This window comes from Haemaphysalis longicornis, unplaced genomic scaffold (genome assembly GCF_048455015.1).
Source record: "Haemaphysalis longicornis isolate Haplotype H1 unplaced genomic scaffold, Haemaphysalis longicornis Haplotype H1 scaffold_1, whole genome shotgun sequence".
NCBI classification, from domain to species: Eukaryota; Metazoa; Arthropoda; class Arachnida; order Ixodida; family Ixodidae; genus Haemaphysalis; species Haemaphysalis longicornis.
In genome coordinates, this window is record NW_027526203.1 from 379504064 (window position 1) to 379516119 (window position 12056).

The 12056-nt window shown below is 53.2% G+C and overlaps 1 protein-coding gene across 1 annotated transcript in view; it reads left to right on the forward strand.

Annotated features, from left to right (window-relative positions):
* LOC144160685 (uncharacterized) overlaps positions 1–12056 on the forward strand; it is a 59271-nt gene that overhangs the window by 19876 nt on the left and 27339 nt on the right. The window contains exons 4-5 of the mRNA XM_077691895.1: positions 239–515; positions 7357–7542. Of these exons, the coding sequence (XP_077548021.1) occupies positions 239–515; positions 7357–7542 (463 nt within the window). The remainder of the gene's footprint in view (positions 1–238; positions 516–7356; positions 7543–12056) is intronic.

The window sequence follows — 12056 nt, forward strand, 5'->3', positions numbered from 1 at the left end:
AAAAGCTTCCGCTTTGTTGCAGCCTGCTGATATCCGGTAGAAAAGTTTCTGACTCAAATATTACATTTTTTTGCCAGCTAATTAAGCAGGTCTTGTGTTTTAAAAAAGTGTAGCAGCAGATAGCAACGACGCCAGCGTCCTCCTTGACGGCAGAGGACGCAGGAAGCAGTGCGTTGTGCAGTAAGATCCTGCATCAGAGTGTTGGCAGTCTCCTCACTCCTTTCTTGTTTGCCCCCAGTTGGTACCGTGCAGAGGTGCGGAAAGTTCTGGATGGCGGACAAGTGGAGGTGCACTTTCCTGACTACGGCGACAGCTCCACATGCTCTCTTGACGAGGTGTACCAGTCAGAGCCGTGGATGCTGCTGCTGCCGTACCAAGGTGTCGAGTGCTGCCTGGCTGGCGTCCGTCCCCCAGGCTCCGACCCGTCCGAGGCGCAGTGGGACCCCAGGGCTTGCGGAGTGCTTGAGGACTTCGGATTTGACGACAGCAACGTGTCCCAAATCCTCTGCTTGTTGGTGGGTGCCCGCAATGGTGCCCACTACGGCACATGCCACAGTTGCACCGATTGTGGCTATAAACGGGCTGCCTTATTCGGCTAGCAAGCTTGAGCACAAGAACTAAAGTTCGATCGACTCGCCAGAAGGGGCCAAGTATGCACTCGTAGGAGTTGCAACAAAGTGCGCCTTAATCCACTGTTCAAATCTACAGTATGTATAAGAAAGCAGCTCTCTTGGGCTTAGGTGGGAGACCATGTCTCCATGAGCTTGCTGAGGCATCTGTGGCCGCCAAATCAGTCTGTCCCCTAATAGGCGACTCACCTGATTTCGTAGTCGAAAAACATGGTTCGGTTACGTGGTCAGACCAAAGAAGGAAGAGGCCCTGGAGAGAGCATCTCCCCAGTTCTTTTCCTTATGTCTCGTCAGCTAAGTTGGGAGGGAAGGTTCTCCAGAGGAGAGCAGATGCTGCTTGGAGCGAAAGGCCGCTTGTAGGATGGATGCGGGTAGGGTGCGCAACAGAAGAGCCCATCAACTCACTTGTTTTAGTTTTGCTTGCTCCCATGTAGCCTTCAGGGGGAGGGGGGGGGTGAAGAAGTAAAAGTAAAAATCACTTTTATTTATTTACTGACAGATTTAGGTAAAACTCGAGCTCCTCGTGCATTTGAACATGCACTTTTCAAGTATGTTATCAGTTTTCTTCTGCAGTGAGGGGTTAATAAAATAATATTGAATTTATAATAATCATTTCAACAGGAGCTAATTAGAAGATTAGCGTAATAAGAGGTTGTAAAATCATAAGGATGTGTAATCAAGCAAGTATTGGTGTTGTAGGTCAGTTTGAACCAAAGTTAACGTTTGTCAAACGTTTGTGCGCCCAAACCAAGTTTCACGCCTGAGACAATTGATTAGCTTTGCAGTTGTATGATCATCGATTCATCTCAGCTGTTACCACTATTACCAGTGTTACCACTATTATTCAAGAAGCAGTGACAGATGGGCAAGTTGATATGGTGACATATTGGAAAAGATGCGTGAAAGAGCACAAGAGGAAGAAGAGAACTGCACGTTAGGAAGCGCTTGTCCTGTGCAATTCGCGCCTTCGTCTTGGGCTCTTTCACACATATCTTTCAATATGTCACTACTTTTCTAACACAAATTAGTTCTCTTCCTGGTTCTGTTTTAAGCAAGATTTGCAGTTTTCTGTATTACGGGGGCTTTGTACAGGGAGAAAATGTCAAAACAAGCTGTCACCTTTGAAGACGAGTAGTTAGAGTCCAGACTAGCTGAAGAGTGATAAGAGTTCATGCACAGTTGGTGACGAGGCAAGGGCAACAAGTGTACCCCTGATGCAACAAGCAATTTGGCCGAAATCTTGCAGGCACCACTGGCCCACAACCTTATCCCTTGTGGGTATACTGGGTCTGGCTACGGGACAACAAACGACCCCGGCTAGCCTCGTTAGAGACGTTGAGCGACGATGTCAGCTCGACGCCCGGAAATGACCCATCCAAAATGCCCCAGAGAGGTACGCGGCGTCCACAAGGGAGACGCCGCGACGGGTTCGACTCACCGACACAGGCGACGACAGGCTCCAAAGGGCCAGGACGAACCAAGGGGGTTTATTGGCCCAGTTGTACAGTGCATAATAACGCCAAGGCCGGGTTAAGAACTACACTGTACCGACGCGCGTCCGATCGGGGCCAAACAGCGCCCGACCGGCCGGCGCGGCGGGGAGGAGACGAGCCGGCCGGGGGCATGGAGCGCCCCGGTATCCGACTCCCTTCTCCTGGACGTGGGGCGGCGAGGGTGCGATACGATCCGCGGCCCCTCGCGTTCCCTATACTCCATCCTCCATCTCCTTCCCGAGTCCCTGGAGTCAGGGAGACATCCAGAGAGCTCGCGAGAGAGCCGACCGAGACCCGAGAGCAGAGAGAGAAAGACCCGCGAAACGTGCGCGTCGCGGTTTTAAGGCGCGGAGGAGAGGAGGCAGGTTCCCGGGCGAGGAGGAGCGACAGCGGCGGCGGGACAGTCGGTGCCCGCCGGCACGTCGGCCCGCGAGGTTGACGTCACGTGCGCGGGAAAGCGCGCTCGTTCGAACATCGCGCTCGCGGGAGGAGGAAAGGGGATCAAGCGGATCCCCACATCCCCCCCTCCTCAAGACCGAGCCCGGTCTGAAGGACCGGCTCGACAACTGCAGGCACAGCACATACCCTACGAGCTTACAACGGGTCCCCAGCCCAAGAAGTCCGCGAATGTCCGCACGTTCGAGTCCACGCCGACACACACGCCCACACTTCGAAGACACGCCGTTCCAAAGTTCGACACGACGCCAGAGTGGTCGGCACGAGCAGGGGCCGTCTAGATGACTCGCCAGGACACCGGAGACCAGGCCCAAGACCGCCAGGCCACGGGGCAGCTTCACGCCGGCCGCTCGAGCAACAGGCTCGAGGGTTGAAGCCGCCAGGCGCAGCTCGACCAGCTGCAGCAGGAGAGGGCCGCCGGAGGTGGAAGTAGCAGCAGCTGCAGGGTGCCGTACCGGCTGAGGGTCCCGAAGGAGCACCCAGGGCGCGCTCGCCGAAGGCACCAGGGAGAGGAGCCGCAGCGAGCGACGCCGCACGAGGCATCGTGAGGGAGTGCCCCGGGAAAGCGCTGGAGCGCCCGAGTTGCTTGGGTGTGCCATGGCCCTGGCGAGTGGCGACGTTGAAGCCGCTGGTCGATGCAGGATGGTGTGTGGCAAGGGCCGTGTGTGGTGCGGCAACTGAAGCTGAAGAAACCCGGGCTGGGGACCGAGCCAAGGGACAGTGCTGCAAAAAAGGGAGACGAAAGGCGAAACCCAAAACTACCTGCCGGGAACAGCGATAGGGGCGTGCAAAGGCTCGGGCCGAAAAAGCGGCCGTAACGCCGGTGCCGCGAGAAACTGGGGAGAGCTAACGGCTGCGTGGTGCGTAACAGCGGTCGCACGGAAGGTAGCCGGCATTCCCCGTTTCGCTTCATCGGCGGCCATCCTCCCCCCCCTTCCAAAGCGTCGCTATCGGCGACGAAGGCATGGAGGGAAGAATACTGGAACGAAGGGCGTGAGGCCCGCGTCGTTCCCTAGGCCGCCGATTGAGTGGCGTGCCCTTCTCCCGCGGTGTCTCTCCGACATCCGCCATGAGAGAGGGTCTACCTGCCGTGTCACGTGGGCTTATTGGGCCAGTTGGTGGGCCGTCGCCTGACGTGACGCGCTTCCGCCGGCCACTGAGGAGAGGGGGCAAACTCAACCCCTCCGTGGCTGTGGCGTTGGCGCTCGCTGGCGCTCGGTAGGGTTGGTCATGGGGCGGAAACGTCGCCCCGCGCCAACGCTCCGCTCGGACGTGAGGACGCATGATCAGGCCCGCGGAAAAAGCCAAACGGGTGAATATCGCGGTCCTTTGTCCTCATCGCGCATGCCTAGCGCTCCCGCAGGGCGAAAATGTCGCCGATCCGCGAAGCAAACAGCGGCAGCCCGAAAGGAACCGACGACTACGGCTACCGGGGTGGAGTCCCCAAGTGTACGCCGCATTTTGCCGTGGTTGCGCCTCTCGATTGGGTGCATGAAGTGGGATAACTTGCCTGATCCGGACTTCGCGCTGTGGCATGCGCGGCACGAGCGAGAAGAGAAAAGCCTCCTCGCTGTGTGCGCGGCCGGACTATTTCGCAGAGTGACACAACTTCGTAAAAGTCTTACGGTCGCTCGCTTATCCGGCCTGTCGCGAGTCGGGGAAGCCGAACGCGGCCTCCCTAGACTGCGGCAAATCGTCACCCTAGATGCGCCTCTCGGGGCATTGTCGGGTGAGATTTTATCGGCAGAACTCCCATCCGCTCCTTGCAAGCACGGGTCCGAGGCAAAAAATAAAAAACGCGCTTGCAGCAGCCTGGCTGCATAGCGCACGGGACCTACCGCAACACCAGCGGTCATCAGCCTCCGGCGACAGCGTCGCCCGCTCCCTCTCGGAGCGCGACTCACACAGAGCCAAACGACGTACTATTTACATATTTACAAACGGACCTTACTGCTGCGTTCGGAGGAGGTTTGTTCTGCCAAAGGCGATGCCGGCGGACCGCATGTGGGGTACCGCGGGTACGCTTTTCGTCTAGGGATTGCCAAATTCGTGGCAGTGCTCCTTTCGACGATCGCACCGACGAACACATTCGAGCACGTGGTCGCATGTTCCGTCAGGTGCGGCGCGCGTCAGGAACTCCGGGTTAGCGACGGGGGCTAATATCCGCCGCCTCGTTCGCGTTTCCCTTCCTTTAGCGCAACGGCAAGAGCGAGGATAGTGGAGATCAACTCGCTACATGCTTGGCCAGGTCGTGGAGCGGCACAACTTCGTAAAGTCTTGCGGCCACTCGCCCAGCCGCCCGCGAGTCACGGAAGTATCGTACACCTTCCTCAAACTGCGGGTGCTCACCACCGTGAAACTCTCAGGGGGAATTTCCTTCGGTGGGATAAACTTCAGCGAGAGACATTGAGCATGTAGCAGATACGAATCCGAGAAATAAAAAAAAACGCGCCTGCAGCAGTACGAGCTGCAAAGCGCTCGAGGCTGACCACAATACAAGCGGTTAGTAGCCTCCGGCGACCGCGTCGCCCGCTCACACAGAGCACGACTCACACAGAGCCAGTTAAAATCATATTTACAACACGGATCGTTCTGATCACCGGGCACCTGCTCGTCTCTGCTGGATGCAATACCGGCTGACAATGGGTCTGCTCGGTATGCGATATCGCCCGGGAATTGCAACGTTTGCACGCTTAATGCATTCCCTTCGGGGCTCGCACCAACTGGCCGACGTTCAGCACGTGGCTACGGGGCCAGTCGGGTGCTAGGCGCGTTAGGAACATTCAAGCGGCCACGGGGGCTCACGTAATGTGTCCGCCACCACGTGGTGCTACCACTCCCATTGCGCGCGGTGACGTTTTCACGGGCGCAGCTTATATGGCCAGCACGCGTGGTTCACGTATCCGCTTAAGCCAGCTGAATGCCACGTGGTCCGTCTCCACTACGAACGAACTTTTGTCGACGAAACGGTCAAACTCGTTCAGAACGTGTGGCCCGATCTCTAAGTAGTCCGTAGCACTACGCGGCGAGCGGGCCGCCGTGCTTTGGAAACACGAGATCGTAAAGCGAGCTATGCCTGGGAAACAGTGCTCCCCAGTGGGCCTAGCTGTGGACTCAGCGCACTGCATCCCACGCGCGCCGGGCAAGATCGACAACAAAGCGTCGTACAATGCCTGCGCGGGGATGTGCTATGCGGTCCCGGCCGTGTCGTGGAGGCAAAGTGCGCTCTTTTGCGACAGGGCCTTGGCGTCCGCGCGTGCGATGATGCACTCGGTAGGACGAATGCGCGTTATCGTCGTCGGAGCAGAATGCTCCCCGACGAGGCGCAAGGGGCTCCTTGGCGAAACGCAAACTTGGCCACAAAAGCCGTTTGTCGTCTGCACATGGAGATACATTGGCCGCAGGCTAACGTCGTCCGAGCAAAAGGTGTTCTCGTTTCCGACGTAGCGAGCGTATGGCTCTGCTCCAGGTTCATATCGTACGTCAAGTTCGCAGGCTCGGAATCGCCACTACGTTGAGTCGTACAGAACACAGCAGATGCTGGCGCGGGTCGGGCGATAATCGCCTCGGTTCCGCGGACAGCGGTGAGCGGCGGGAGCACGTTACGCCGAAGCGTCGTGCTCGGAAGCCGAACCGCTCACCTCACAGTAAATCGCACAGGGACTAAGGCCAAGGGCCTGCTCCGTCGCGCAGTGTCGATACCGTGTTGGGCGCCAATGTGGGCATACTGGGTCTGGCTACGGGACAACAAACGACCCCGGCTAGCCTCGTTAGAGACGTTGAGCGACGATGTCAGCTCGACGCCCGGAAATGACCCATCCAAAATGCCCCAGAGAGGTACGCGGCGTCCACAAGGGAGACGCCGCGACGGGTTCGACTCACCGACACAGGCGACGACAGGCTCCAAAGGGCCAGGACGAACCAAGGGGGTTTATTGGCCCAGTTGTACAGTGCATAATAACGCCAAGGCCGGGTTAAGAACTACACTGTACCGACGCGCGTCCGATCGGGGCCAAACAGCGCCCGACCGGCCGGCGCGGCGGGGAGGAGACGAGCCGGCCGGGGGCATGGAGCGCCCCGGTATCCGACTCCCTTCTCCTGGACGTGGGGCGGCGAGGGTGCGATACGATCCGCGGCCCCTCGCGTTCCCTATACTCCATCCTCCATCTCCTTCCCGAGTCCCTGGAGTCAGGGAGACATCCAGAGAGCTCGCGAGAGAGCCGACCGAGACCCGAGAGCAGAGAGAGAAAGACCCGCGAAACGTGCGCGTCGCGGTTTTAAGGCGCGGAGGAGAGGAGGCAGGTTCCCGGGCGAGGAGGAGCGACAGCGGCGGCGGGACAGTCGGTGCCCGCCGGCACGTCGGCCCGCGAGGTTGACGTCACGTGCGCGGGAAAGCGCGCTCGTTCGAACATCGCGCTCGCGGGAGGAGGAAAGGGGATCAAGCGGATCCCCACACCCTACCCCGACAATTATTCAACAGTTGTCATCAGCATGACTTGACAAATTGTGTCATGCGCTTAGGGAGCATAAAATTTTGCCGCACATACCACGCACTTTCTCTTAGGCTTTTTGGATTGAAAACTTTCTTCAGAAAACCATGTCATCGTGTTTTTTCGTTGTTTTAGCATGACCGCATACTAGTTTGAAATGTGGTTACTGCAGTATTTACCATGCTGGTACTTCTTATCTGGCATTCTAGGGAGGATCGTCATCGATCAAAGTTTTTCATTGTGCTTATGTACATAATGCCAACCTGGTTTGTGTCTCTTTCATGCAAGGTTGCGGGAACCTCGGAAGCAAATGGACCTGGGGCCATCCGGCACGAGGTGTTCTTGTTTGACTCCTGTGAGCCCAAGAGGGTCAATGTGGCAGAGAAACTCATTCAGCTAGGGCTTGCTGTTGCAACAGATCCACCTCAGCCGGAGTTTGATCCAGAAGCTCCACACGAGCAGTTGTCCCTGGAGGTATGATACCAACTTCGTGCACGCATGCGTTGGTTGCCTGTAAAATACTTTCAGTGCAAGAAGGGTTGAGCAAGTATTCAAAACGTTCGAGTACCAAAACGAGCAATACGAAATATGATGTGATTTCAAATCTAGTAGCAATATTAATGCAAAATACGGTCCAACCCTAATATAAGGAGAACCTACTCACAGCTGCAAATTTTGTTAAATTGGGGTTACTGCAGCAGTCCAAAGCATGTTGCAGTCCAAACCTTGCCAGCGAAACTCGCCGGCAGCCGATCGTGGAGGCCACGTGCTTCGGAACTAGGTCTTTACCACATAAAGCCTGTGTTCCTGCGTATTGCACAGGTTTAAGTTGATACCAGTAGCTCCAAAGCACGACCGGCTTTATAATAAAGATAGGCACCTGCCCATTGCAGCCGAAAAATTGCCGTGTAGAGACGGCGCGCTGCGTCAGATGGGGCTAAGTTTTATCCCCAAACACACCACCTTCGCTTTGCTCACAGTGCGGCCTGCGAATGCTTGCATAAAAACTAGCAGACGTACTGATCAATGCCGATTGTTCAGAACACTACCTACAGGGGTGAGACAGCTGCGCATATTGCGCCGTTTTGATACAAATTTGTTTTCCTGCGCCAGGCTGCTCCAAAAGCTTCAAAATGGCAAAAATTGCGCCAAACTGCTCCAAAACTGAGAGCCAAGGATTTTAACAGTCCCGTCAGTTACAGTGGGGGAAAATGCCTACTGACGGCATAATTTTCCAGCACCCCGAAGGTGATGCTGTTTGTTTAACTGATTGGTCATTCAATAAAAAAACCTGCATAATTTGTCCCCGAGATAGTTTTTTCGAAAGTCACAATGTCGGATTGCTCATGTAATATTCTGTGCGTTTGCGAGTTTTCCCATCTAAAACCATTGCAAAGTCCTGTGGAAAAAATACTTACGTGTACTGAGGTGACAAACTACGTACTTGTGCAAGTTGATCAAAAAACGGCAATTTTCGGAGCGCCGTATCTCCGGAACGACATTACTGGGCGCCGCCATCTTGGTGTGCTGGCAAACATGTCCGCCGGGTGAAGCAGTTGCTCGTGTTTGAGGCAGAGTGCTCTTCGCTGATTTCTACCGCAGTTGTGATAATGGGGTGTCTGTGTTGACATTTAGTTGGATCTGTTGCGGGAAGTTGCGCAACTCAAAAGACGGGAGTTCGTCAAAAACAACGAGGTGGCCGCGAATTCGCTGTGTTTCAACCTTGAGTGTGAGGCGCGGGGTGTGCTTGAAGGGAAATTTCGGACTCATTGCGATGTTATAAAACGCCGAGTTATTGCTGCCTTTGACAGCGAGCGTGCGAGCGGCGGGAACGGTACGATCGACAGCGCACAAGTGGTGGCGCAGGCTACATCGCTGCACAATGTTCAAGCAGTGTCCGATAGCGGGACGGGCTATTATTGCACGCTAGTAATAATGGTTCTGCTATATCTGAAGTGAAATTAATGCCAAAAGGGAGGCGGCTAAACATACCGTGACTCAAATTACGATCCTAGTGGGAGGCGGGGAGGTGGGGTGGGGTGCGAGGTGGGAGGTGGGGTGCGACGACTGTCACCTCGCTTTGCGCAACTTATGCCGAGTCTGGGATTACGAAAATAATCATTTCGGCATCCACATGATAATAAAAATGCCTCTTAGTTTTTCAATTTGAATTTTTCTACTGCGCTCCACACTATCTATGCATATAGTATAGCCTAAGAATTTAAAAATGGTTTGTAAAAAAGTAGTGCAGCTCGTACCTTGTGATACTCTGGTAGAAAAAACTTTATTGAAATGCTGTTTCAGTGTTATGTGCGTTCAAAACTGGTTAAAAAGTGCACCCCCCCCTTTCCCCCCCCCCCCCCCCCCCCCCCCCCCTCGAGTTGCCAAAAATTTGATTTTTTAGGCTCCTAAGGTGACTTACTAAATGTCGTTCTTCTGCTCCAAATCAAGGTTCTTCTGCTCCAAAATCGAGATTTCGCTGCTTTAAAAACTGCTGCCAAATCTGATTCAGCTGTCTCACCCCTGAGAGAGTGAAACGCGGTGTGTGCATTTGTGATAACGGTTCATGGTGTGTGCTTTTAGTCTGATTTGCATCGTTTATGTGTTTAGTGAATGCCATGTTTAACAACGGGCTCACTATCTTCTGGAAAGAAACGATCGACGTGTCAAGAACTGCGGCGTGCACTGTATAGCCGCTCGAGTTCGAGCATCGCCTGACTCCGCAACCAGTTACTATAGAACACGGGTAGTTGTAATTAATGCCTGCGGCATTCCATTTAATCTTAAAAGTGACCGTTTCAGCCATATCAGGGCTAATCAAAGTACGATATATTGAGTTAAACGTGAGCCACTGTGCGCACGAGCCCTATCGCTTTTGTGCAACGTTTGCTGTGGCACTTCTAGTTATGTGAACTTGTCTGAACTAGGAATAAAAACTTGTTCACGGTGTTACAAATTGACCTTGTGGTCGCGGCATTTTCAGATTGAATTTGGGGGAAATTATTAATACCAATGCATAAATCTATAGTTTAGTGCAGTGGTTCTCAAATGGGGGTCCGCGAAGCCATTTCTAGGATCCGCAAAACCCTCACCCGCTTTTTTTTTTTTTTTTTTTTTTTCCAAGCGCGACTGTGCCACGTATTGATGAACTGTCCAAAATGAAGTGATGTGGCACGTTTGTTTGATGTTTTTGGTAGCAATAAAAGGCACCTGTTTCACGCTCCAGTTGTGTTAATTTACCTACATACCCCCCCCCCCCTCCCCCTCCCCTCCGCTGCAAGGGGTCCCCCATCACTTCCACCAGTCCACAAGGGGTCCCCGACACATCCATGGCTGAGAACCACTGGTTTAGTGCATACTGGCTGTTCTGTGAGAAGTGTTGGCTGCTCTGAATGACAACACTTTAAAAAAATATGTGCACGCGTTGAAGTTGGAGTTATGCAGAATATTATACCAAGCTTCAAAGTAGCTCATTTCTATCCTTGTGATGCTCTGCATATAAACTTTTGGCAGTGAACACCGGCACGTAGAGAGAGAGAACACACAACCATAGCAGCATGGCTCCCACGGCGCCCGTCCGCAAGTGAGAACAGTTGCAGGCGAGCGTGACGCGGCCCTGCATGCCGCATGCAGTGGCCAAGTGCCATGTGCAGCGGGAGGAAAGTGGGAGTGGCTTAGCGCGTGCAGTGGATGCAAGGCACCATCCGGCTTTGCACATGTTGCTGGAGGATGCATGGCGGGAGTTTTGAACTGCTCTAAACACAGTTGTCGCGTTACACACTGAGGTGAAGTTGGTTCAACATTTTATTTCCCCAGGAAATTTGTACGTCATATCCCAACACGGGAAAATGAGGTTTTAAATACGTTGGTCTTTATAAAGACTTTCAAGGGGAATTACGATTTGCTCGTTATATCCAATATTTTATTATAGCCTCTCTCCTCATAGCAAAGTTTAGCTGTAGTGGAAAAAGGAAAAAAAAATATTAAAAATAGACCCAGTTGCTTCTTTAGGCAAGGTTATACAACATAAAAAAAGCCAAAGGTCTGTTTTCATATTATGTAAAAAAAAAAAGTGCTTCACTTGTCATGGCGACGACACTCCATAGGCAAGTTTTCCAATGCAATGCAGGCAACCAGCTAACCTACTTTACATTAAAAGAAATCCCCCCCCCCCCCCCCCCTTCTCATTTTGTCTGCAAACTGGGCTACGTACTCCACAGAGGAGCTGAAAATGTTTTATGGAAAGAAGAGGGCTGCAAAAAGCACTCTTAATTTCTAAGCAAGGCATTCCAGATGCCCCGTGTTCAAGAGGACACGAAGGGCTGCAACCGTGCAAGCGACTTTTGGTAAATTAAACCTATGTTGCAAATGCTTGTTCGTTATTTCTTCGAGACCGCTGGGTCTATTTTTACTTATTACTTTTTTTTTTTTTTTTTTTTTTTTTTTCCTGCTACAGTTAAACTTTGTCATGAGGAGAGAGGCTATAATAAAATATTGGATATAACGAGCAAATCGTAATTCCCCTTGAAAGTCTTTGTAAAGACCAACGTATTTAAAACCTCATTTGCCCGTGTTGGGATATGACGAACAAATTTCCTGCAGAAATAAAATGTTGAGCCAATTTCACCTCAGTGTGTAACGTGACAACTGTGTTTAGAGCAGTTCAAAACTCCCGCCATGCATCCTCCAGCAACATGTGCAAAGCCGGATGGCGCCTTGCATCCACTGCACACGCGAAGCCATTCCCACTTTCCTCTAGCTGCACATGGCACTTGGCCACTGCATGCGGCATGCAGGGCTGCGCCGCAGGAGCCATGCTGCTGTGGTTGCTCTCTCTCTCTCTCTCCCTCCCCCCTTTCCTTGAGTGTTTCATCTGTATCTTTTACAGTAAAAGCTCGTTAATCCGAACTGATGCCCAGGTCCCGGCACAGCCCTGTATATTTCAATAAGGGGAAACTCCGAATAATTCGATCTGGGATCCTCTGGTT